At 39.5% G+C, this 26,241-nt stretch overlaps 2 protein-coding genes across 2 annotated transcripts in view; one reads left to right on the top strand and one right to left on the bottom strand.

Moving 5' to 3' along the window:
- The first annotated feature begins 338 nt into the window (after positions 1-338).
- DONSON (DNA replication fork stabilization factor DONSON) lies at positions 339-6,695 on the top strand. The gene is made up of 10 exons (XM_030020568.2): positions 339-724; positions 1,125-1,205; positions 2,403-2,606; positions 2,973-3,151; positions 3,653-3,831; positions 3,930-4,053; positions 4,174-4,275; positions 4,922-5,120; positions 5,799-6,014; positions 6,302-6,695. Exons 1-10 carry the CDS (start codon positions 452-454, stop codon positions 6,437-6,439), a joined length of 1,695 nt encoding a protein of 564 aa, XP_029876428.2. The 5' UTR covers positions 339-451; the 3' UTR covers positions 6,440-6,695.
- Positions 6,696-9,391: 2,696 nt separating this feature from the next.
- The window catches only part of SON (SON DNA and RNA binding protein), a 41,605-nt gene continuing 24,755 nt past the window's right edge, over positions 9,392-26,241 (bottom strand). Inside the window, exons 6-11 of the mRNA XM_030020962.2 lie at positions 24,843-24,953; positions 24,336-24,452; positions 16,832-16,979; positions 12,842-12,910; positions 12,640-12,755; positions 9,392-12,078 (exon numbers count right to left, since the gene is read on the bottom strand). Coding sequence (XP_029876822.1) covers positions 11,920-12,078; positions 12,640-12,755; positions 12,842-12,910; positions 16,832-16,979; positions 24,336-24,452; positions 24,843-24,953 — 720 coding nt within the window. The 3' untranslated portion in view covers positions 9,392-11,919. The remainder of the gene's footprint in view (positions 12,079-12,639; positions 12,756-12,841; positions 12,911-16,831; positions 16,980-24,335; positions 24,453-24,842; positions 24,954-26,241) is intronic.

The following is a 26,241-nucleotide window of genomic DNA, read 5'->3' as shown; positions in this document are numbered from 1 at the left end:
AGTTTTCTGCCCCGAACAGGCAGTGCGTGCTTGGTCTCGCGTTTCACACAACTAGAACGACGTATCTAGTATCTAGCACAGGTGATTTTTGTCCTGGTGCAGCCATGTGGCGATGTCCTCGATACCCGACCGGGGAAATCCGTTCAGGCCGGCTTCGTCATGGATTCAGAAAGCCACTTAGGTTTTCTAGCAGTAGCGCTTTTCTTATTTCCTAGCCGAAGCGGGGCGGAGAGCGGCGGCAGGCCAGCGGCGGCGAGTCGCCGGGGCTGGCGGGAGGAGCTCTCTCCTCAGAGACCCGGCGGCGGCGCGGGGCGGCTCCACGCCCGCCGGGGGCCGGAAGAAATGGCGGCGGCCGCCGGGTTCCCTCCGCGCCGCCCAGGGGCGGAGCACGCCCCTTTTCGCGCCAAGCCGGGACAGCGGCTCCCGCCCGCCACCTCCGCGCCGCCCGGCCATGGCCGCCCCCGCCGTGCCCGGCTACTCGCCCGGCTTCAAGAAGCCGCCGGCCATGCTGCGGCTGAAGCGCAAACGGCCGCGGAGGAGCGAGCCCGCCGCCGCCGCTCCCCCGCCCTGCGGCGCGGCCCCGCGGGCCCCCTCCGCGCCCGCCCGCCGCAACCCCTTCTCCAGCCTGGACAACGCGCCGCGGGCGGCCGGCACCCCCCAGCCGCCGGAGCGGGCCCGGCGGCCGCCGGCGGGCGGGAACCCCTCGGCAGCGTCCTTCTGGCAGGTAGGGCCGGGCCCCGGCCCCGCGGTGGCCGGCGGGTTTCTCTCCCCCCGTGACGAGGTGGGGCCGGGGCGGCGAGGGGAGGCAGGGGGAAGGGCCCCGCGGGCGGAGAAGGGGCGGCGGCGCTGGCGCCGGCAGCCATCGCCCTCAGCCGGCCCGGAGCCCCCTCCCGCCGCCGGAGCCAGCCCCCGCGCCGGGTCCCGGCCCCAGCTCTGCGCGCAGATCGAAACCCGGCTACTGCGCTTGGCTGCGCAGGCGCCTTCCGACCGCCCCGCAGGGTGGGCGCTCGCAGCACGCGTGTGCTTCCTCCCGCTGCTGAAATTTCACTGCCACGGGCACCTCTTTTTAAATTATCGACCCGGTTCTTGTTCTGTGCTGCATCTGACGCTCCTCTTTTATTCAGCTTTTGGAGGCTGTTTGTGAAGATAAGCCCGCCAGGAGAGCAGAGCCCTCTGAAAGAAGCAACATCCTCACCCCGACCGATGTACGAAACTGCGTAAAAAACGTTTTTAGCCGTTCTCAGTTCACAGAAAAAGCTGAAAGTGTTTCACCTGGTGTTTGGTGGTCCATCTCTGTATAAAAAGTGATGCACTAAAACGTCAGTGTTCAAAGAAATTTCTTAAATTGCCTTGACGTTCACTGTTAAAGGTGCCAGTCTTTTAAAAGTCAGCCTTCTGCCTGACATTGCTACTGTCGGAGTTCTAGTTGACAGAGGTTGTTGTCTTCTTCCAGTTTTATTACCATGTTTACTATAATTCTTCTGTTTCTTAGTTTTATATTTTGTTGAGATAAGGATGTTCTTCAAAGTGATACATCTCCTGCAGTCTTTTATACAGCTACAGAAAGGGAACAAACAACCTGACCAGGCACATAGGAAAGAGACAGCCACCTGAAAACTAGTCCTTGAAAGAGAGTTTCAAGCAGACAACGTCTAATGTTGTTATGGGTTCGGAAACAAGTTCAAACTAACTTAGCAGAATAGGAAAATGACCTCTCAAAGAGAAAAAACTGTCCTAGAGTGCCCCACTGGGGTTTTTTTGCATCCTCTAGGAAGCGCCCGACATTTCAATCACCAAGAGAGGACGAAACAAAATAACTGTTTTGGCGTGTAAATTCTTGTCTTCATAAAGTTCAGGTTAAGTTTTCTTTTGTTGAGTCATTCATCCTTTTACCTGTTCCTAGTTTATGACTTTTAGAAAGACTTCTGTGAATGAAAACACCCTTCTGCATTTTTATAAGCAATATAATGCCGTATTTCTATTAGAATCTGTTACTGACTAAAATAATCGGTTCAGTATAAACTGTGCCTTTGAACAGTCAAACTCCGTGTAACCTGGAATCCAGGAAATGTGTCTGCAAAAGCTTTTTTTTTTAAGTATGTCTCTTAACTTAATGTGAGTACTTCCTTAGGATCAAAATGAGCTAGGCATTTTTGCTGTTGCACTGAATTGGAGAAAAACATGCAGGAGATGACAGGTTTAACTTGTCTTTTTATAGGCTACTAAACTCAAGACATTACATGTAATAGCCATAGTCCAGTATACAGTCTGCCTGCCAGGAAAGGTATATTAAATCAACATGGGAGGAGACCTAACCATGCTAAAATATAAATAGGTAGCTATGTAGGGGGGCGTGTGATTTTCTGGTGGTTAAGTAAGTGATGCTATTTCTGTTTTGTAAGGACCTTCATTTGCCTGTTGCTGTACCCGAAGTTCCCTCCTCACCAAGACATGAGTTTCCTGCAGACTGGAGTATTAAAACACGACTTTTATTTACTTCTTCCCAACCTTTTACCTGGGCAGAACATTTAAAGGCACAAGAGGAAGCTCAAGGATTTGCTCAGCATTGTAGAGCTACAGAAACAAACTTGCCACAGAGCGTACAGGTAATACTTCGGAGGGTAGCTTGAAGCTCCAGCTTTAGCAAGGAGAATGTACCTTTGCACCTTTCCTTAAACATGCTGGCAGTGAAGGCTTGATTCTGTTTTGGTCTTGCATTAAGAATAAGGCTCATTTAGACTACTAATCTAATTCCATCCATGGTTTGTACCTATAGTGGCAAACAGTGTTAAGCGAGTGGTCATTTAACTGTGGAGCAGTTGCTGGTTGCTGTCCATTTTTCTTCAGTCTGTCTGGCTTATTCACAATCCCAGGATTTTTTTTTCTAATGTAATATTTTTTTAATCCATCACTTGTAATGCTGCCTTAAGTAAAGCATTACTGTCCTCATAAAATGCTTTTTTGACATTTAGGAACCAAAACTGTCGACAGAACTGCGTTGTGCCTTTCAGCAAAGCCTTGTTTACTGGCTTCACCCTTCACTGCCATGGCTGCAGCTGTTCCCTCGGATTGGAGCAGATAGAAAAATAGCTGGAAAGGCTAGTCCTTGGTCACAGGATGAAGCCTTGCAACAAGTGCTAATGAGTGACTGGTAAGTGAAACCAAACAACTGATGGTTTTAGTAAGATTAAGACAATGGGAATTTAATTAATGCACAAGTTCTTTCCGTTTTTATGAGGAAGCTTTTTAATATTTTTTTTTTTTCCAGCTAGAATGCTCATTGTTTTGAGGACCAGGTTAAGGAAATATAAGACTAAAGCTACCTTCTTGTGTTAAATGCCCTTCTCCAATCCTAGTTGTCAGTTTGCGTAGATTTCCATAAATCCTGTTAGCAGGTTGCCTTTGATGCTTCATGTAAACCCATGTGCTAGAAAGCAAGTATGCTGGAAGAGCATAGTACTCACAAACAGGCTGTGTTTCAGAGGAGTGCAGCTTCCTAGACGTTGAGCACGTCTGAAAATCTGGCTAATCATTCAACATGCTCTCAAACCTGTGCAGAGTACACATCAGTACCACCCAGCCAAATCCAGTTTGATGTGTCAATGGCAAAGAATTAACTTCAGTTGCAGAATTGTTTTATTCTAATTTGCAGGTCTGTCAGCTTTACTTCTCTGTACAATCTGCTCAAAGCCAAGCTGTGTCCCTACTTCTATGTATGTACCTACCAGTTTACTGTCCTGTTCCGTGCAGCTGGTCTTGTGGGAAGTGACGTTATCACAGCTGTAATTTCTCCCACAACTAGAGGTTTAAGGGAAGCCATGAGAAATGAAGGTAAGGTGAAACCAGTCCAACTAGGATTTGAATAACTGATAAAGTGCATTAGCTGTGTTACAAAACCAGTCATTGTTTTCTTTCCTCCTCTGTTCAAGGCATAGAGTTTTCTTTACCTTTGGTAGAAGAATGTAGAACCAGGAAACAGAAAAACTCTGAAGTGAATTTGGAAACAGAAGTTGCTAACAGCCTCAAAGTGGGCAACAGCATGGAAGACGGAGAGTATGTAATAAGTCTTCTACAATGCTAGAATTCCAGGGCATCTACAGACTCCTGCACATTCTATTTGGAAAACCTTCGTAGGAAGTATTGCCCTCCTAACACTGATTCTGTGTTTCCCAGGGAACCAGCTCTAAGCGATGATGATGATGAAGGTTTCTCTTGGCTTGAGGAGATGGGAGTCCAAGACAAGGTTAAGAAACCAGATGCTATTTCTATTAAACTGTATCCTTTTTTTTGCACATCAAGATGTATGACACTGGAAAATTGTGCAGATGTTATCTTTTTGTGGTATAAGTTTAAGTTTTATAAAAGCTTTTGAGAACTTATTTCCAAACATTAATTCTCGCATTACTGCACATTAAGAGACTCTGCATGTCTTTTTGAGTTTCTTTATGACAAGTATTTCTAGATGCTTTTCTTCTTGAAAGGAAAAGCCATTTTGAATTGTTAATGTAACTTTGTAAGATCCATTAGGTCACAAACTGATTGTCACCTCACATCTAGGTTCACTGGAAAGACTCATTAGATTGTTTCTTTTTTTTTAAAGAAAAGGGTGTATGTTCATGTAGGCTAGGTTTACACTTGGAAGTAGTGTGGTGTAGTAGGGACACAGCTGTAGACCAGACGAGCTGTTGCTGAGATCCTGTACGTGTTTCAGAGGAACCAAAAGATGCTGCTTAATATTTGAAGAACAAATCTGGATTAATGTCAAGCTTCGTGGTTTTTTTGGTTTTGTTTGTTTAAATGATGTGATTGGTCAGAGGGGGCTAGGGGGGTTTCTCCTGGAGTTGCACAGCTCCAGTTCTTCCTGTGGTGCATTGATGCTTTTCATATCCGTGTGGTTTTTCTTTGACTCCAGTCAATATAGTCGTAAGGAGAAGCATGAGGTGCAGATGGATCACAAACCCGAATCCCTTGCATTAGTGAAAGGAACAAACACATTCACCTTGCTGAACTTCTTGATAAACTGTAAGAGCCTAGTGGCTGCTGCAGGTCCACAAACAGGGCTTCCACCAACTTTGTTGTCCCCTGTTGCTTTCCGAGGTGGAACAATGCAAACACTCAAAGTAAGTAACACAACCGTCTCTATTTTTTAATAAAAAAGAGAGTTGTTTCTTCACTCAGCAGATTAGACACTGACTTTGTATAGTTTCCCTCAGGTACCGCAGAGTAATTTTTGTTGCTATAGCCTGAGTGAGCATTTTGACTGCAATACAGACTGCCTCCTAAATCATCTCTACCCACATAGATCTATGCTGCTAAACTGAAATCCCAGTATTTCCATTCTTCACACCCTGATAAAGAAGAGGTTAAGCAGACTTCCCAGATACTAAAAGATTCTCCTGAGATCTTATGGGGTCTCAAACTATTGCAGCAGCTTGCAACAAGGGAGCCTCTGAACCATGGCTCACCACCTGTTACTTTAAGGGGATGACAGGTACTAAAGGATATGCTGTTAATACAGGTAGTGCAGTTTTCTTCCACCAGAGTAGTTCATACTGTTCTTCTGCAGTTAACTTTCTTCATACTGCATAGCATTCCTGCATATCACAGTGGGTACATTTTAGGAGTTGTTACAAAGACAGTAAAACCATCATAATACTCATGTATTGAACAGTAAGTTAACAATACTGAAAAGTATTTTGAACTTTTAATGGGACCGTGCCACTGCAGTATTCAAGTAAATTAAAATTAGGACTTGATTTGGTGTGTCAAAAACTAATCCTATGTGGTCTTGTCTTCAGGCTCGAAGTATAAATGCCAAAGCCAGGGTTCACTTGGCGTATGAGGATATGTTCAGTTTGGAGATCGTAGGCCCCGTCATGCCTCACTCCCTCCATTCATTGACCATGCTGCTCAAGTCCGCACAGAGGGGAGCGTTCTCTGCTGTATTGTATACACACGAGCCAACTGCTGTGTTTAACACTGGTCTTGACAACGCAAGCCCTGCCTTAAATAAGGTAAGGAAACTAGCAGAGACAATCTTTCCTGTTAGGAATAGTATCTTTATTACAAACCATAGGATGCTGAGTGATGCAAAACCTTCCCTTAATATGTGGGTTTACACCCAATTACTTGTGATCACCACCTGGCAGTCCCTGTGGCTTGTCATTGCCTCAGAAATGGAATAATCGGAAAACTAGCTTTTCAGGAGTTCCCCAGAGGTACACAAATGAACATTAAGAACTACAGGTATTTCAAACAAATACCTATTCCATGTCTCTCTTCCTCATGTGAATTTCCACAGGAAACCATACGCAAAGATCTTCCTACATGTGGACTGCATCCTAAGACTTTGGATCAACTGAGTCAGTGTCCAACACTGGGAAAATCTTCCATCCGATTTCTGGAAATGAAGGATTATGCTTATACCTGGAAGTCCTAGGTATGCTAGTTCCATTTAGTGGAAGAGAATGCTCTCCGGTGTGCAGTTGCTGTACTTCATTTGGGTTCTACATGGGCAGCACCTATGCAGTACCGGGAGGGATACAATCTAGTTGCACATCACAGACTACAACTATTGCACATCACCCATCATAAAACACTTCAAAGGACTTTTAAAGGAAATGAAGGAGAAGGCCTTGGAAATCTCCTTTTGTATTTTAGGAAGCCTTTTTAAAATAAAACTTGACAAAACATGATTATCTGGTTTATTGGTCTGACTTGCATCCGGAAGGTCTGTATTCTTCATGCACATGCAAATTCTATTCTGAAGTACAGAATTTCTGCTACTGCTCTGAGGTAACTTGTAACCATTTTGGATGGGTGCAATTCTTGGCGAAACCCCTTCCAAGACTGCTTACAGCACCTTGCCAGAAGCTTGATAGCTTCTTGTTGCGATGTTGCACTGCTTAGTTTAGAGTCAGCTCTGAACTCCACAAAGATAGATGAAAGTCAGATGGACACAAGCATGGAGTTCTCCCTGCAGCTGAATTAGATTAAAAGGTTGACTCCTTAGAACTGCTTGGCATAGCTCCTAGCATTCCTATTCCCATTTATGTTAAAATGAGCTAGACTTTTAAGAAGCAATTTGTACAAACAATAACCTGCTGAATCAGAATGAGTTGGAGCAGTAAAATATTTGTGGCACCTGATCAAAGATAGAGAAAATGAGAGGCAGCAGAGGGCTGCTGACCTGACTCTGGCTGTGCATAGCAATAGCAGAGGCTATTAGCAGGTTTCATGCAGTCTGTTTCACTTCGGGTAGTCAAAGCTGTTAGTTTGGAGGTATGTATGTCACTTTTTACACAGCTATTAAGGTGATCAGATTACTGCAGCAGACACTACTAAATCTGAATAACAAGATGTAGAATACTGTCATGCTTGTGCACTCCTGCAAGATTTCTAATTCAACTGGTATTTTGCACAGAAAATAAAGCAGTGGTCACGCCCTGTGGTCCACTACCCTCATCCTTACTACAGTGCCACTCTGCTCCCCACCTCAGAATGTGCAATCTGAAACAGTAACCTTAGACTGTAGCCAGGTCTTACTTTGAGGAAGCAACCTGTAAACTTAAAAATAGAAGTTTAAAAACTTAAAAAAAGAAGTTACTGCAGATGGAGGCATGATGAAAGCTTCCATTGCCTTTCAGTTACTTTATAGCAACACCACCAGAAGTATCCTATCCCAAGAATACAGCACGTATACACTTACACTGCAATACTTCATGTTTACATTTGTTACTCTACAGTAACTACCATGACACTACGTCAGCTGTACACTGAACAAGACAACATCTAGAAAACCTAGATCAAGGGAAAGTCCCTCTCTTATGATGGAAGAAGGCACCTTAGGAATTAAATACTTTTGATAATGTCAAATACTCCGTTTCTAGTGGAGTTCAGGGTAGTACAATCCGACTTTAATTAATCTCTACACTTCTCCCTAACTAATCTAGAAGCAGATTACAGAACTTTTCCCCTTTGATTAGCATCAGAGAGCAAGAGTGAAAATCCAGTGCTAATGGCATCGTGGGGAACACCAGAAGACTGGGTTTCTAGAGCAGCTGGTGCGTTAGCTACACTTTTGTTTCCAGTAACATTTTAAGAGAGTAACAGTTAACTCGGTGCCTTTTTTATCTGGCTTGGCTGCCTCCATCCGTCATAGCCTCCACTACTGGGCTTTGCAGTCTGCTGTCAACTGACCTTTAGCCCAGCGCTACAGGTCAGCAAGAGCAGTTCTCACAGCCACCACATTCAGGTGCACTGCACGGAGTGACGCCTCCCCTGCTGTCACACGGGCGAGCCCTTCTGAAAGCTGCTCATGAGCTCAGAGCCCACCAGCTCTGAAACGGGCAGCACCTCCAGAGCGCGCGCTTGAGGAACTGGCCTCCTTGCAGAGCATGTTAGCACATGCAACAGGTTACTGAAAGCAATAGGAAAAAGCAATTCTGTAGCTGCCTCTATGGGTAAGCACTTTTAATCAAGCCAATAACCATTCTGGTATGTGGACTTAAGCCTATCTGTTTCTAAGAAATAAAACAATTACTATTAATTTCAGTTCCAGTTTGTATTTTCACAGCTAGCATGTGAGAGTTATGAAGAGACACTAATGCCAATTAATAGCTTGCAGTAATTAAAAAAAAAAAAATATCTAGAGTGGTGTAATTTCAGAAATTCACCACCGAATTCTTTATCATGTGCTTTGCACCATCACTGGACCTGTAGCTCCTCGTACTGTAAACTGCCTGTTGGTTTTAAGTCATAGCTTCACCTGTAATTTCAGAAGCATATTCCAGTTGCTTACAGCTCTGGGATTCGGTGCTGTTCTTGAAGCATACTTGGCTCCAGTGAACTTTCCCTACAAAACTTACAGCATTATGCTCCCCAGTCTCCTGCTCTTCCCACCTAAAGGTATTTTCAGGAAATACTACCATCATTCCAGATGCTTGTAGAGCACGAAGATTTATTTATTTAACCTGTCCAAATGGGTGACTTTTCATCACGACTGTGATTTGTTTGGAAGAGCTAGAGACTGTAGCATTAAGACTTCATATAGTTTTTGCGCTTTAAGAGGCAATCTCAAATTTTCCCAGGCATAGGAAGTTCACCTTCCTGCTCCTCCAGTCCTAACTATTTAAAAACTACAAATGGGAACACTGCCAAGAAATCGTTCTGGTGGAAGCTGGCTACAACTTCTTGGGCACCTGTTTCAAAATCGTCCTCGCCACAGGGAAGTCAGAAGCACTTTCAGCGAGATTACTTCTAGGAAAATAATTCTGCAGCAAAAGGAAATCCAACAGCCAAAGACATCATGCCTTCCATCAGTAGGAGTCACAGACTATTCACCTTTAAGACAGCTGAAGTGCTGCATAAATAACCAGGTTCCAAGAGAGTGTTTCCTAGTTGTTCTTTTTAATGTATCACTACTTATCTATTCCTGCATGCAAAGGACACTCAAACAAATTCAAATTTACAAATTTAACAGAAGCACATCGCTGCACTAGCTTTAGATTCATGTATCATTCTAAACAACAAGGAATGAAACTAAAAGAGAAACCTCAAAATCAAGAAGTGTCATAATTAGGGCATTACAGACCTTATTTTTTTTCTTAAGTCTTCCTTAAGACCAAAGGTTAAATCCACATACAGTACCACATCTTTAAGGCATGAAATCCAGAACTTGCCTAAATAGTTATTTTGTAAATGGAGTCTTCAATGGGACTGAATTCATCTGCTCCTTGCTGCTGCAAGACAACATGTATCTTTACATTATACATGGGGAATATAGACCAAAAAAAGAACAAAATGACAAGTACAAGAGATTGTATGTTCCCAGATTTGATACTGTACAGCTGTGAAACCAGTGCTGACATGGACACCATAGACTAAACAGAACGATCAACATCTCTGATGTTACACCTCTATCAAACCAGACATTTAAACACAAGTCTGATTAGGAGCTGCTCCCACATCCCGAGTTAATTACTTTAAGTCGTACATCAAAAAGCCAGACTTAGCTAAGACAGATACAACACCCGGTTCTCCCACAGTAGATCTTTCCATTGCTGTACCATCATGTTTACTTTTGGCCTTTTATACACACCTTCCAACTAGTTCAGCAAATGAGGCAAGGAGATCTTCAAATATTTAGTCAGAGACTGAAGGCAAGAAGCCAAAGGGGAAAAAAGTTTAATTAAAGACAACTACGTCCATGAAAATTAAGATTAATTTAGGCATTTCTAGAGTGCTTTGACAGACTAATAAGGGGCTTTATTTCTCCGAAGTGTGTGGTGGAGAACCAAATAGCATTTCTCTGCTGTACACAACATGAGACATTGATCCTTGTCCCTTTAGGGCAAAGAAAGACACCTTGCTCCGCAACAGTTGACAGAATACACACAAGTCACCTTATTTTGTGGAAGAAGAGGTACTAGTAATTCTTCACCTCCACGCTCCTACCATTGCAAAGGTCACTCACTTTAGGCGAGCGCATAGCCTTACTGCGTACAAACTGTATTTTGTTCCTGTCCCAGATGAAGCTGTGGTCAGTAGATGTAACACAAAGAGACCTCAGGAAGACTTTTCTGAAATAAACACCTGAACTACTAGATTCTGTAAATCCTGGCAATCTGCTTGTAACTCAAGACAAATCTGGCAAGAGGTATACAATGCCCTTTCCAATTCAAAGTGCGCATAGCTAAAATACTAATACTTCTTAAATTAAAAAAAAAAAAAAAAGAAGAAAGAAAGAAAAAGAAGAAGGAAAAGCTTTTCTACATCCTCTCCATTGTCAAACTGCCAAAACTCTGGATCAGGCTGTCTCCTTGAGGGCAGAGTACCATTACAGAAAATTTAAGCCCAAGGAGTTAATTTGGTAATAGTCCAAAGCAACCAAAAATGACTAGAACTGATTCTGCAACCCTAACAGCTGTTGACAATCTTCATAAAGCATACTTCTATACTGTGCGTTTCTTCAAAAAGTTGTTTTGGCATACATTTTAATTACTGTTTACTGACCAGTGATTAAGATTATGAACTTGTGCTGCTTTATTGACCAAGTTGGGTACAACAATTTAAGCATCATTCTATCCCCTCCCTCCCCCCTCGAATCCAGTTGTAGATTTGTTAGAGTTTAAAATTCACATTAACCACAAATTCATACAATCAACATCAGGCAGTGTGTTAATTTGTTTGGAATAGACAACTCCATCATCTCCCTTCTTAGAACATGCAGGGAGAGTCACCTTTACATTGCAAGTCTCATCGGTTCCATTGCTGGACTTTCTGCCATCCCTTTGAAAGCCAAGTCTTTTGCCTAATCACGTATGTCCTAGAGTATTATGGGCTGTATGGCCAGTCGCAGTGCACCACCGAGTTAAACCCCAAACAAAATTTGAAGAGAAGCCGCAGCGCTAACACTGTACAACAGGGCTACCACCGCACGCTTTCTCACAGGGGTCACAGTACTGGCCCAGTATCTGTCCAGCAGTACACGCCAGCCTCGACTAGACTAAGGTAAGCTGCATGACCTTTTACCAGCTGTCGGCAAAAGTGCACGAGTAGCTTTACTGAGACCAGGGAAAACTGCAGCATAGTACAAAACAGTATGAAAGTGTTAACATTCCGTATTGAAGAGAAATTGCATGAGTTTTAAAACAAGGGTTTAGATTACTGATGCCTCCAGAGTCTGTCGTCTGATTTAGTCATTTAAGAAATAATTACATCACTAATGTAAACAATATAAACATACCAAAAACTAAGTATGATTTAAATACATTTTGATGGTACAAAAGAAAAACCTGAACGTGTCTGTACAGTTTTTACAACGTGGGAATTGCCAATGTATTTACAACATGAAAGGGCAAATACCATTTTTGTGCAGAGTAAAATTATCTGAAATAATGTCAATATAAAAAACAATATCTAGCGGTGTGAGGCACTCCTAAACATGGTGGTATTAACCATGCTTTCCTTTGGTACAAGTCCCATCGCTTGGAGAGCCGCAGTTGCTGCTGTGGCTTTAGCATGCTTCTTATTAAGGCTGGCAAAAGTAGGCCTGTATTCATTTCCATTGACTCTCACCTGTTCATGAAAGAAGGGGAGGAAAAAAGAAAGTGTTAGAAAGTGCCTCTTCACTTCTGTTAAACAGAAGCGCTACACAGCTCCTTTAAGCACATTCTCTATGTCATTCCTCTTTAGCGGTAGACAAAATCCACATCTGGTCTATAAGCACAATCATTTCCAAATAGTAACTGCTAACACAAGATTGTTTTGTGAAAAAGAAAGCCTACATCATAGGATAACTGAAGGACAAGAATAACTAAATCTTGCTCACTACCTTTACAACAGTAAGACTGAACACCACACCTGCAAGTAAACAGCAAGAATACGATACCGCATAGGTTAGTAATTTTAGTAAGAAGTGGAATAGTGTGTTTCTTGATGGATTTACAGATTAATGTGCTTGAGAGATCTGATTTGGCCTTTATAGAAACAGGACTTTGAAATTTTAGCATTGAGACACTGCTTAGCAGTCCTCAGCCACCCCTGAGGTGGCTTATTATGTTTATATACAAACATAAACATGAATTTACACCACCTTTAATAGAGAAACGAACAGCAAACAAGGAAACTCAAGCGCACCTTAAAGATGAAGTGTTTGCGATGATCAGGCCCACTATCATCCACCAACACAAATTCAGGTGGTGACCATCTTCTTTTATTACAGATCTCCATCAACGCAGAAACTGGATGTTTACCTTAAAGATAAAATGCATTTGAAATTTCAATGGTGCTATCAAAGCAATCATTTTAAATGAGTTTTTTAGACAAGTAAGAATCTCACCTGAAAGATCTTTCATCACAACATAATGTCCAGATCTCTTTTGTGCCTTCTCTCCCACAGCAACAAGCCCTAAACAAAACACAATAAAGTTTACATTTATGATTCCCAGCTGGTTTCTGTATGCTCATCAGCAAAGCAATAACATGTATCAGTGGAGATGAAACCTGGAGACAGTATACAACTCCTTTTCAGAAGTCTTTCAGACCTCCCTTTCATCCAGCATTTTCTTCCCCTCCACACTACACATAACATTCTTCTCAACTGCTCTATTAAGACTCTTAAGAAGCCAGGTAGAAGAAAACTTTGAGTAGCCTTATGCGAGCTGGTAAACACCTCAGCTTCTGTGCCTTCTTTGGAGAAACACTGAACAAGAGAGAAACTTTAAAACATTCTCTCATTCAGTATTTGTTTTGTGCAACCCAAAAGTCATCCACTACCTTAACAGTTTGCCTCTAACATACTAAGCACTTGAAGTATTTCCATAAAACAGTAAAAAGTGTACCTAGTATGTCCTTTTATGATACAAATAACACAGTGATGTTCTTAAAACATGTGCTCTGTTTATTTAAGAGTATTTAAATATTTATCCTTTACATGCAAGTTCACAGCCCAATTACCATGATTCCAATCACATCTGAATATAAAGTAGCAAAAAAGCATGCAGCTGGGCCCCAAGTCAATACAAAAAGCGCAAGTTCCAATGGAAGTCACTGTGAAACACGGAAGCTGAACATTTTTCTTTTTAAAATCTTACAAGAGTAAGAAATAAAATTTAACAATTGCCAAAAATGTATCAAATGCCAGTAACCACGCCATGCTTACGAAGTGACTCAAGTTTCTTTCCATTCATTTTGCCATTACCTTAAATACGCGTAAACAAAATACCTGACTGTTTTTTCAGAATTACTCAGACTTCAATCCTTCAATATGACTTTGTTTCTTACCTCAATTTGTTTCTGTTCCTGACTTTGGTGAATAAAGACAGGGAGATACTGCAATTGTTTCCAATTTCTTCCTGTTCCTTCAGATTTTTTTGGTTGGCATTTTATTTTGTTTTGCTTTAAAAGAAAATCCTTCCCTCCCTAACAGATTTTCATCCTAATATTCATGCAGCTCCTAAGCAGGGACTTTTCAAGTGGCATGAAACCCTCATAGACAACAATCACTGAAACAAAGTTACTTTTTTTTTTTCCCCCCTTACAGAACTTTATATCCAAAATAACCAAAGATTTCCACCAAAAAAAAAAATTATTGTGTCATTCTCCACATTAATACTGTGCCTCTCTCACTCTAAGTCACTGACACTTGTCTTCCACATCTTGTCCCTGGTACCTCAAGAGGGATTTTTCAAAAAAGCTGCAACGGACTCCAACAAGCTCTGCTGATGGACCAAGCTTCTTTGAACACAGAGAACCTAACAATTTACTGGCTGACAGCAAAGCTCAAGAAGGTTTGGTTTCAACACTGTCTGTGAGAGGACTACAGATCTCACTTACTCTGGAAAATACAGGGTCTAAGCGAAAGCTATAGCAACGGCAAACAACCTTTTGGTTCATGTCTTAGTGCAGCCTACTGAGTAACTCCTTAGCAAACTGCTTGTTCCTGTATCTAGAAGTAGTATTTTTATCTGGGGGCTAAGTTCTTAAAATGCGTTAAAAAAACCCTTACAAAACAAAAACGGGTTATTTGGTAACAGACAACTTTTAAAAATTTCAGACTTTTCTTTAAACCTCTCACAGAACTTTAAAAAAAAAAGACTTTTTATACATTTAAGCATCAAAGAACACTAATGTTTGAAGAAGCTTTTCAGCAGCTCATCATAAATGTATAATCACTGTTCACTTGCTTCTTTGTAATGCATGAAACATGCTGCTGCTTTATAATGCAAGTTGTCTCCCCATATTACAGACTTGATTGGCTCAACATTAAGAAGTATTCTTTATCAACACTGAACACCTTTAGATTTTTTGTGGAAACTATCAGATAAAATTGCATATATAATAATCAAATATTTTAAAAACTATGAAATTAAAGAAAAGCCCAGCCATCACTGAGGTTATCAGTATTTTCAGATTAATCTACCACATGCCAGGAAGAGGCATCCTTTAACTCCATCTAACATTTTCAGTTGTTTAATGAAGACTGAGCATTCTGAAGCAGAGAGCGCAAACTACCTGTTACAGAATGCCCAGCACAACGAGGACCTGATCCTGTCTCAGGCCTTACTTAGGGCTTGATGCTTGAAACTTTGGTATCAAATTGTGCAGGCATTAAGGAAACTTATCTCATGTGGTTTCTGATGACCCTGGAACACACTTCTAGAGCTGGAAACTTGAGTTGTGACATAGCTGTGTATCACCAAAATATTTTTAATGTTCAAAATGTTCACAGGTTGTGCAGCAATACTGCCTCTTTCCTATGATGTGACAAGAAGCAAGCAACATAATGAACAGAGCTAACTCCTCCCTCCTCACCACAATAATCTATCACTATGTTATGCAGGCTGCTTGAGAAAATAATACTGAAATTGACTGTTTTCAATTTCTTCCGTCTGATATCAATTTTCCCTGACTGATATTAACCAAGCTAAATGGAAGGAACTCTTACCAGCAGTCAGAACTTTACAAGACAACATCTACAATGATCACAGTAACTAAGTAACAGTAACAAAACATTTTCAAAGATTTTCTTAGGAATCACTCTGTCACCAGGTATCTTTTTTTTTCTTCTTCCTTCTTTCTTTAAAAAGAAAGGTTGCATAGAAGAAACACAACTGAAAAGCAAGTTTGCTCATTGTTTGTCTAAAACAACAATGTCTGTATTACTGTGTTCTGTACTTTGAGACTGTTGCAATTCTCTATTTATAAAACCATATTATGCTGCTAGAAGGTCTTTAGAATTTAGAAAGCAATAGATATTTTCATAACATAGGCTTGCCTTCTCATCTTCTACCTCTTTGCATTTAATATTTAAATGTTTAAATTATATTTTCACTGCTAGCTTGGTCACCTGAGCAATACTGAACTATGTCTGTATTGAGAACTAGCAATTTTGACACCTAAAGATTCCTCCAACTCCAACAGCATCTCTGCAAATAAACTTCACAACATTTGCATTTGTATGCTTTGTTTTCTTCCAAACTCAATTATGAGCATTGACAAAAGCTAACACAAACCCGTAAGTCAAAGTAGTTTCATGCTTTAATATTAGATGTGATCTATTTAATATATTAAAGGTTCCCAGTTTTTAAAAAATATTTAGGAGAACAACAGTAAGAGTTTGTTTTCCCACAGTCAGTGGTGAATTGGGTTTTTTTTTTTTGCAACATGAGTAATAGAACAATTAGATCATAAATTCTGATGGCTGAAATTCTGCATCTTGTATTTAAAATGGTTAGAGCTTGTGTAAGTATTTCAGGTGGAAAATTTTCATAAACATTCATTCTGGAAACGGAACTCTTGCTGAATATGCTGGCGAGATGGCCAATCATGCACAACAGTATTCATGTCAGGACTTCAGCTGAAAGGCAGCAGTAACTCAACTCTGTAGCTTTCACTGCTGTCCTTCACCCCAGTTTAAAACTGATTGAGCTATCCAGTCTTCTACCCTGCCCCATTCCTGCTTCAGCCACTTTCTCTAGACCAACTGCAATGGCTTTTCCACAACTCATTTCCCTGTCCTTGCCTTCTCCATACATCCAACTGAAGCACATCCCTAGTTTAAGAACCGTTGAGAAGCACTTTTAAAAATGGAAGGTGAAGGTTAGGGAAAGTTAAAGAACATCTGGAAGAGCTCACAGGCATAAGGACAAAGCCTATATACATAATCCAGGGCTTGGAAAACTAGTACCAAAATAATCTACATCATTCTGTTAATTTTTACACTGAAGCCGTACCCAGAAAAAGCTTACTACTTTGGAGTTGTTTTGCCTATCTCCAAAACAGACATGAGAAGTTTATACTGCCATAAGACATTTAAGGAAGGGCTTACCTTTTCGATCCGTCTTAAAATCGACCATAATAGGCTCAACGCTGCCTTCTTTGTTTTTTCCAAGCCCTTCTCCTTCTCTCCAGCCCATTTTTCTCATCAGTTGAGCTCCCATTCCTCCAGTTACAGGGGCTGCTCTTAAGAACTGATCCTATCCAGAAAAAGAAAAGTAAAACAAGTCCTAAAGTTAGCACTGGGATTTTAAAAAGTAAGTGGGAGCTTCCAAAATGTTTCTAACAAAAAAATGTTTCTAACAACCTTTCACAGACTCAGTTCAAAAAAATACACCTTAGCTTTATATACATTAACATTTTGTATAAACCAGAATTCACGCAGACACACGAGACACAAATCAATATTTTCAAAAAAGAACAACTTAAGAAAATTCTAATGCAATCCAAAAGTGGCAAGTGACCCATTTCAGACATATGTATTTAATAAAATGATAACCGTCCATTTTTAAACACGCTACTTTGGTTCCAATGCATCTCTTCTCATCTTGTGAAAGGAGGCAGTGTTAACTGTTTAACTGGCAACATGTGTGCCAAGTGTACCTAGTTATTGAACAAAATACAAGCACATTTAGTAATGACATTCACATAGTGTTTAGGCGTATTTTAAATATAAAAAAAAAAGTTTCCCCATTTTATTATACAGCAGTTGCACATTCAAGTTCTACTCTGAAAATCCACATGAAACATACAGGTTTTTCTTTTCTTTTTTTAAAGGAAAAAAAAGGCGCTTAGCCACACAGTTTAGCAGCAGTAGTCTTCACATTCTTTCAAATCATCATTAACATAATAGTTGTTAAATGGTGAAAGCTTATAAACAGAAATTTTAAAAATCTGTTTTGATGTAAAGAACTTTAAAAACTCCTTAAATGTTTACGTACCTAGGCCTCGATGGCCGCAGTGTTGTGAATAGTAGGGCTGGCATTGACCGTGGCAAGAAGGCAGCTACAAGGATTTGACCCTGAAACAAGTTTCCATATAGAGGGGTGAAAGTTCACAGGTTATTCTGTGAACTATCATCTCTCTTCTGCCCCCCCCCGCTGACCCAAGTAAGTAAGTCAATCATTTCCATCACAGCAAAAAATTGCTTGCCTTAAAATATACAAGTTTACACACTGGCACTGATAAGTCCATCAGTTATTTCGCATAGTAGGTTAGATGATACAATGCCTAGTATTTTTGTGAAAATTTTACTTACTATCAAAGCAAATTAATAGAACAATTTTTTTTTTTTCCCCTTTATTTTGAGCTGTGCTTGCAAAAGTAAGCGTTTCCCAGATTTGGACAAAGGACTGATAGGTCCTTGGTTTCGATTTGTACGTAAACAAAACCAGAAGTCTTACTTTTGCAGAGACTAAGAATAATATATTTTAAGGGGATTTCGAATTAGCAACTGACACACACTAATGATGCATGTGTGTAATCCCCACTATACATAGTGTTAAAAAATTAAAAAAAAAAAAAAATTGCTGAAGATTGTGGCAGGACTTCTCCAAATATTTACCTATTAAACAGTAAATACCTATCAATCATGCAACTGGATGCTGCATTTAATAACAAAGTGGTCCGATGGAAGAGTAGAGAGGCTAAGTGCATCTCTCCCGTTCAACTTTTTTCTGACTGGTGCAGACCATGCAGTATGTGTGTGTACACAGAGACAATCAGTTTCTTCGATACGAACTGCCTCAATCTATACACCTAGAATGGCTTTTACTTACTTCCATTTTCATCCTCCCCTCTCTTTTCCAGGAACCTCTCATAAGAAAAGGGCAACCATGCCGAGAATGATACAAACCCCAGTCAATGTCACCCTGGGTTCCGATTCCTCTTTTGTACCTGCTTTGCAATGATAGAATTTTCAATATAAACATCTGTTTCATTATCACCACCGTGTATTCAGTTCACAAATGGTAAGAGTGCAATTTCTTGATGAGGTCATTTTAATGTTACACAGCTTTCTCATCACACCTGTAAATGTACTAATTCAGGGGTTAGAAGTGATGTAGAAAGGAGAAAACAGATTCAAAATACTGCTTTTCGTAGTTAAAAATCAAAGCCCCAAGTTCCTATATAGGAATTACCAGAGCCTGAACAAATTCCAAATACTGCAAATAAAAGGGGTTCTAAATTCCAAAGTGCAGTTTATTGAAAGCACAGCTAATGTGTGATTCAGAATCCTATCTGGTAACTTTAGTAGGAATTTTTTACACTATGCTGACTCTTAAACATGTACAACAGAACCAAGCCAACAAGGACTTAGAAACGGAAGCTTTGTTTCATTACAGAATAGCTCTACTTTTAATTCCAGTACCAATATGAAAGGAGCCAGGAGAAGCCTACTTTGATTCAGTTTACTGAAGAAGCAAAGAAGGCCTGCAGCAGAGGAAGAAGTTCTTCTTTTAGGTTTGTTTGTTTGTTTTTAAATAATAAACTGAATATAAATCTCTCATGTCACCTGTACAATTATACTCTCCATAACTTTTTTTTTTTCAATAATTTAATGACAGACAACTTCACTCATCCCATGATTTAATAGAGTATGGGTAAAAACTAGTGCTGTGCTTGTAATTACATTTGAAAATGTAAAAATAGTAGAAATGTTAACAAGAGCAGGGAAGCAAGATATACATTTGTTTTCAGTTTTAAAAATCATAAAAGGCCAAGTCTCACAAAACTATTTAGCAGCTACGTACCCTTGCAGATCTGGCACACAAGGAAGATAAAGTGAAGAGTATGTAATATAATAAAGCCCCAGGTTTCTAAGTACTTGGTTACTGTTGTTGGAATTAAGTAATTATTTACAAAATAATTGTTCTCTTTCATTCACTAATCTTAATTTGAGTAAGTTTGCCTGAAAATTTAGTATCATTTTTCTCATCTTGTGATCTCTTAATTCCATGAAAGGTCAGCCAAATAAAGCACACTTCCATTCTGCCAGCAGATGGAGACAACTAATAAGCCATATTCTTGTGTCAACACTTTCTTTAAAAAGAAGGCTACATAGTAAAACCTGATCACTTAAGAGGGTTTTTTTAGTAATTTTAATTAAACCTATTCCTCTTTTAAAGCTACATTAGGACAACAAATTTTGGGGGACATGAATGCCTGAATTAGCATTTAAGAGCTTACACAAGCAAACATGAAAAAATCACACCTGAAAGATGATTTTACAGATTTTTTTTCTGAAACACAATACAAGTTGGACAGTCACCGTTGTTTAACTGCAAGAGCTGTCTTTGGGAAAAGGACAGCATACAGCATTGAACTGAACAATCTATAAAACAGCACCTGCAACATCCAAAATATTAAAGCCATCACTACCTGAAATCTTAAAATACATCATCAGTTTCTGCTCTCTGAAAAGAAAATACCCATTCCTTCTCACGCAATGCTGACATGGCACTAAAACATAAGTTCTGTCAGAAGGAAGGTTTACTTCTTTTAAGCAATAATTTATTAAGCAAAAGACAACAAAGCCTTAAAGGCATTAGGTGGAGAGTTTCAGCTATAGCACAATGGGCTGTCTTAAAGATTACTTTAAGACCACTCCGAAGAATTTCTCTGAGTCAAGTGCCAGGAACAAGCATCTATCTTTGGCAAAACTTTTGCGTAGTAGCTGAATTTTCCATTTAGTAAACTGGCATTTACAGCAGCAGCCGCCACATTCCTTTCCCTATACAAGAGGAAGAATACCTTTCTGAAGAATTCCATCAAATGCCTTCCAAAACTACACTCACAATCAGCTTCAGGATTGCTGTTCACAGCTTTTGCACACAATCAGTAGAAAACAAGTTGAGGATAACTGGAAAAAAAACATTTTGAGCACTGAACAGGGATCCAGTCCAATATAACTAACATATAGCTGATTTGCCTTGCCATGTGGCCTTTATTTCCAGGAAAAGCTCACTGTGTCATATAATGCAATATAAATACAAGTATTTTGGTAAGTGGCCTGTTAGAAGGTCAGCAGTCCTTCTGCAAGTGACAAATCACAAGACCTAGTTTTACCTCCATTGTTAGCATGAGCTATGACTGTGGAAGAATGGAAGGAACGCTCTAACTTTTCAGAACTTGCTACACAAAGCAGTGCATTCTAATGGCCATAGTAAGCCTGTGTCTTGTGCTTTATTTAGCACAACTGTATGAAACAGATCCCAAGCATTATCCTGTGCACATAAAATGTTGCAGAAACCTTGTTTTGGAGAGCAAGTTTAAGCTAAAATTAAGCTGATAAATCCAGAAACAAGGGGTGAGGCTGGGAAAGTCTGAGTAAGTAGACCTCAACAGAATTTGCTTGGAAAAAAGTATTTGAGCACTTCCTCTGATTTGACATTTATTCAGCAGCATAGTGTATTTGTAAGAAAAAAAAGAAAGAAAAAAAGAAGCAACTTCCAGAACAAGTCAGTCATTTTGTGAACTGATTACACCAATGATGATAAACCGAAACAGAAACCACTTTTCAAAAGAAAGAGATAATATTGTTCATAAATCTGTTTTAATGATACAAGAAACCTAACAACATATTATTCCTTTATGAATACTGCTCAGAACCTTATGCATGAACATCACAAATTAGCACATTACTTAGAAAAACAAACCATACTTCTAAGTGGTATGTCGATCACTCAAGTATGCCACGTTAACCACTTCAGTAACTAATTCCCTCAAAACTTTATTGAGATAAAATTGAAATTCAAGGCGTATTTTGGTTTGAGTACATATTACCTCTCCAGAGTAATTTTTAAAGTACAAAAAAAGAGCTGAAATCCAAGAAATGCAAAGTGAAGACAGTGCTTATCAAACAAGTTGAGTTCCCCAAATACTTTTTCTCCCCTCCTGACACCGCTCTTCTGTTTTGTTACATCTGTCTAGTTTTGTGATTATCTCTGTCAAGCACAATGTCTGTACATGTTCTAATTCTTTGTTTAACGATACACAAATAACTAGCTGACATGGGCTCTGTTTCTGCTAAACAGTGCACGTCCACAAGTCCTCTAATGCCAATTGCTTATGGCAATCTCCCAAGCAAAATGCCTTCAGTAAACATCTTCAGTCAGAAACATGCATTAATTTACACACATAACATACCCCAAGAAATTCCACGGCCCTACTAGCAGATGAAAAATTTAAAAACCCCTAGTACTTTTTAATGTTAGACTTCAGTGCTACATTGCATAATTAACAGGAACTAGGTTACACAACTTCAAGTGCCTAAGCAAAATACAACCTGTACTTTGCATTTCATGGTTGGTTCGCATTCATGTCACTGAGAAAGATAACATGCATTCATAACCCATTATCCCTACTTCACTTTTTTCTGTGGAATCATTCTCTAACCACGGGATGTGACTCCACATTAAGTTCAAACCTAAGATTTGTGAAGGTTTTCACAGGCCCCACCATTCCTAAAAAAAAAAAAAAAAAAAAAAAAAAAACACCACCACCCCACCCCTGGGAAAAAAAAACAAACAAAAAAAAAACCAAAAAACAACAACAAAAAAAAAAAAAAACCACACAAAGCAACCCAGGGCAAGTCTTGTGTAGCCCCTAATGCACTTTGTAGAGGGCACATGACTGTAACTACTTGTCGTCTCATGAGTTTGATGGCAATGTGCATGCGAATATGGAACCTGGAAAGAGCAAAAGAAGTCAAGCTGAGGAATGCCAGAGCAGGAAAGAGGACTATGTCCTCATCTTCTTCACCCAACAACTCTTCTTGTTTCCAGTAGCAGCCTCCTTTCTGACAAACCACATGATGCTTGCTAGGGAGGACGCCTACTACTGCAAACCACTACATTTTTACAGCTATGAGGACAGAATCGCTTCTGCCAGCTCGCTCTTATTTCTAGATTCAACAAAATGTTCCAATATGATTCTGCTCCTCACAGCAGTCATGTCCGCAAGCCACAGACCAGACTCTTCTCATCTTCTCCCTATAAAGCGTTTTGTTGTTTTTCTGTTGTTTTGTTCGTTTGTTTTTTGTTGTTTTGGTTTTTTTTTTAAAGTAGATCACAGAGTGAAGTTAAAAGACCGAGGGAAAACACACTTGCCTTCTCCACTTCATTTTTGTAAGTGGACACTCCTGTCACTGTAAGGCACAGAAGACCACCACAGAACCTCAAGAAATGAAAACGGGATGAGAAGAGGAGGCTTGAGAAAGAGATGATCAGAGATGCTCCCTTTCTGTTGCCTTGGGTACCCACTCAAGGTACTGCAGAAAGGGAGAGCCCTCCTAGGCTTGCTGATCTCTTTCACAAGCCTCATGGTAGAAAAGCTCTCCTTTTCTCACCAATGCATCCCTGCTGAGTGCTTTATATTTCTAAGTTCCTCTGTCAGGGACAATTATTGTAACCAAAACCAACATTTTGTTACAATTTCAAAAGTTAGTAATTGTTAAAATAAGACTTTATCATCTATGCTCTGTATTAATACTGAGAAGAGCCCACAACATTCCCGTCTAGCAAGTAACTTCGATCTCTTGTGTTGCCTGGCTCTCTGTATTGCTTGGCTATATAAAGTGGAAAAAGAAGTTAGTGAATCTTGGCAAAAATGTTACTATTTTTAGGATATTATAATCCCAGACTTTTGTGTTCAGTTTACACCAAGTTTTATGCAAAACTCTACCTAAGCCTCAAATCTAACCTACTAGTTTTGAAGGTTGTCTTAACACTGTGTTCTGGAAGGACAAGCAGATACAGCGTATACTCAACTACGTTACTTGTAAGACTGACCGCCATAACTCATTATTCTTTTTGCCTGAAAGGTGGATATTGCTTGAATTCCTCAGTTCTACTTCTCAAAAGAGAACCAGTTCAGTATTCATTTTCAAAGATGAAGCATGAATTATTAAACTTATAAAACACATGTATGTATGATACACCACACCCCAAAAATAAGCCAGTATTACTCTGCAGTAAGAAATAACTATTTCACTGTAGGATGACATTAAGCTTATTAACCCAACTGCAACTCCTGGTTTAATACTCCAAATCTTTGGCTCCCAGAAAACCCTGGTGATACAAATAGAGGCAAAGTAGCAATCAGATAGAACCAAGACAAACAAAATGGCAGTTTGGGACTTGGTTCGCTGAAGTTGATGCCAAAACATCGCTGACTGCAGTAACATCAGGATCAAACCTTGCCTGATCTGTCCCAAACCCATAAAAGTAGTGATGGACCTACCACTGCAACCATACCAATATCATGAATGTAATTTCAGTGTAAGGTGACAGTATATATGAACCAATCTGACTCAAATACCAGACGCACACACCTTATTGAAGTACTCTGTGTCATGAACAACACCTTAATGCACAACAAAGTGGACACAGCAGCAGCAAGTATCTAAATTGATCAAAGATAATGATTTAACTCAACCTGTTGTATGTGACACATGCATTACCATAGGTTTTTAAGACACATTTTTTGCATTTTCCGATACTTCCACTGCTATTTAAAATGTGATAGTTAGACAAGTATGTCTGCATAACTTCTACCTTTCTAATCCATGCTTGGGGACCACTGTTGGTCAGCTCATCTGAGGACAGTATCTGTGCTCCAGTACTTCCTGTGAACTGGCCAGGTATGGAGTTTGATTGAGCCCAGGCATCAATCTACAAAATAAAAATCAAATATAAGACCAAAATAAAAATTTGCACATTTTTCCTTTGCAATTCTCTGTTGCTTCTCAATAATTTTCATAATGATTCCTCACCTATGTTTAGTGCTGTGTTCATTAACACTCATTTGTAAGCAGACACTCCAAAAAGCTGAGCATCTTTGTATGTTAACCCTACAGCCTGAGCTCAAAGTCTAGCAAGTTCATGGTTTGCTTATCCTCAAAATCAGCGTTATGAAATGCAAAATAAAGGCAAATTTTTTAACCATTTGCCCATAAACTGGGCTTCCAAAAACCTGTACTTAAATACATTAAAAAAAAATCAGCTGGTATGAAGGGTAAACATTTTCATCAGCATATTGATGAACTTAAAAGTGCAACATACCTGTTCCTGTGCACGATTTAACATGCACATGGCCTCTAAATCAAATGTGTTTTCATTAAGCCTTTTCTGAGCCACTGCTCGATCATTCATAGCTGTAGTTATGTCCACACCCTAGGAAGAAAAAGATTATTTTTAAAAATACATCAGAACACAATAATATCCATTTGATCTGGAATAAGCTGTTGTAGAATAAATGCTACAAATACTACAAAGTTGTTTTACACACTGAATAGATGGTTTGATATATAAATAGGCAATGTGAAAAAAATCCTGGTACTACTTGTTAAGTATATACAATATGGGCTTTCCCTAAACAAATACAAAATCTGAAGTTCAAGTATAACACCCTGATAATTTAATATCACCTGTATATACAAAATATCAAAAAGCATTATTTTTAGAGAACTATTTTGGTCACAAAAATTCTGGTGTATCATACTTAAATAGAGAAACATATTATTGTTCAATGGAATCTTATTAACCAACAAAATTAAATGTAATTTAGCTAAGATTTTTTTCTTTAAAAAGCCTTCATACAGAGCTGTTCACATGAGCTTGCTACTAACTCACACTAAAACTTCAAGTTGTATGTATAAAAAAATTACAGCAAGAATCACATTTATTCCATTAACTTTAGCGTTTCAAATCTTTATCTTCAACCTAAAACAGACTTGCATAAAAGTAAAACCAGACTGGTAGCTCATAAAATTGACTGTTTTGGAAAGGATTATTTAGATCTGTGCTGCTGAACTAGAATGAAATTTAAAGAAAAATAAATTTGAAACTCTCTCACACATACTTATCAGGATAATTTGTGTAAAAATATGGAGCAAATGAAGAAGCTCAATGCAAACCTCTACTCCATGTGCAAAGCAATCAAGAGAGAAATCCAAAACATTGGGGATAGAAAGATGTAACAAATTATGGCTAGCCATATACAGCTCTTTTATAAAATTACTTGTGCCTTGTTCTTCTGATGATGTGCATTTTATGGATCATTCTACTTTGAAAGGAGAAAAAGAACAGTGCTCAGAGACAAGTGAAATTTCTTCGGAGATGAGCATGTGAAGGAGACTGAAAGGGCTGGAACTGTTTAAAGCACAGAAGAAACCCAATAATCAAAAGAGCAGGTGGCATACAGAAATAAAAGTAACTTGATGGTTTTGTGGGGGTTTTTTTGTTAAATTTGTATTACAAAAAGACTTGTATCTTTTGTTAGTCACTGTGTCATAACCTTAGCCTCTCACACATTATACTAGAATAAAGGGCCAGTAGAAGAAACTGAAACCAATTTAAAATTGACTCTGCTGAACAGAAAAAATACAGTTACTTCACAAAATCCCTGTCACAGGAAGCCAGTCAAGAATTTAGTAAATATTGAAAAACAGCAAGAGACAGA

This window comes from Aquila chrysaetos, chromosome 7, assembly GCF_900496995.4.
Source record: "Aquila chrysaetos chrysaetos chromosome 7, bAquChr1.4, whole genome shotgun sequence".
Taxonomy (NCBI): Eukaryota; Metazoa; Chordata; class Aves; order Accipitriformes; family Accipitridae; genus Aquila; species Aquila chrysaetos.
This window is presented reverse-complemented; position numbering and strand designations above follow the sequence as displayed.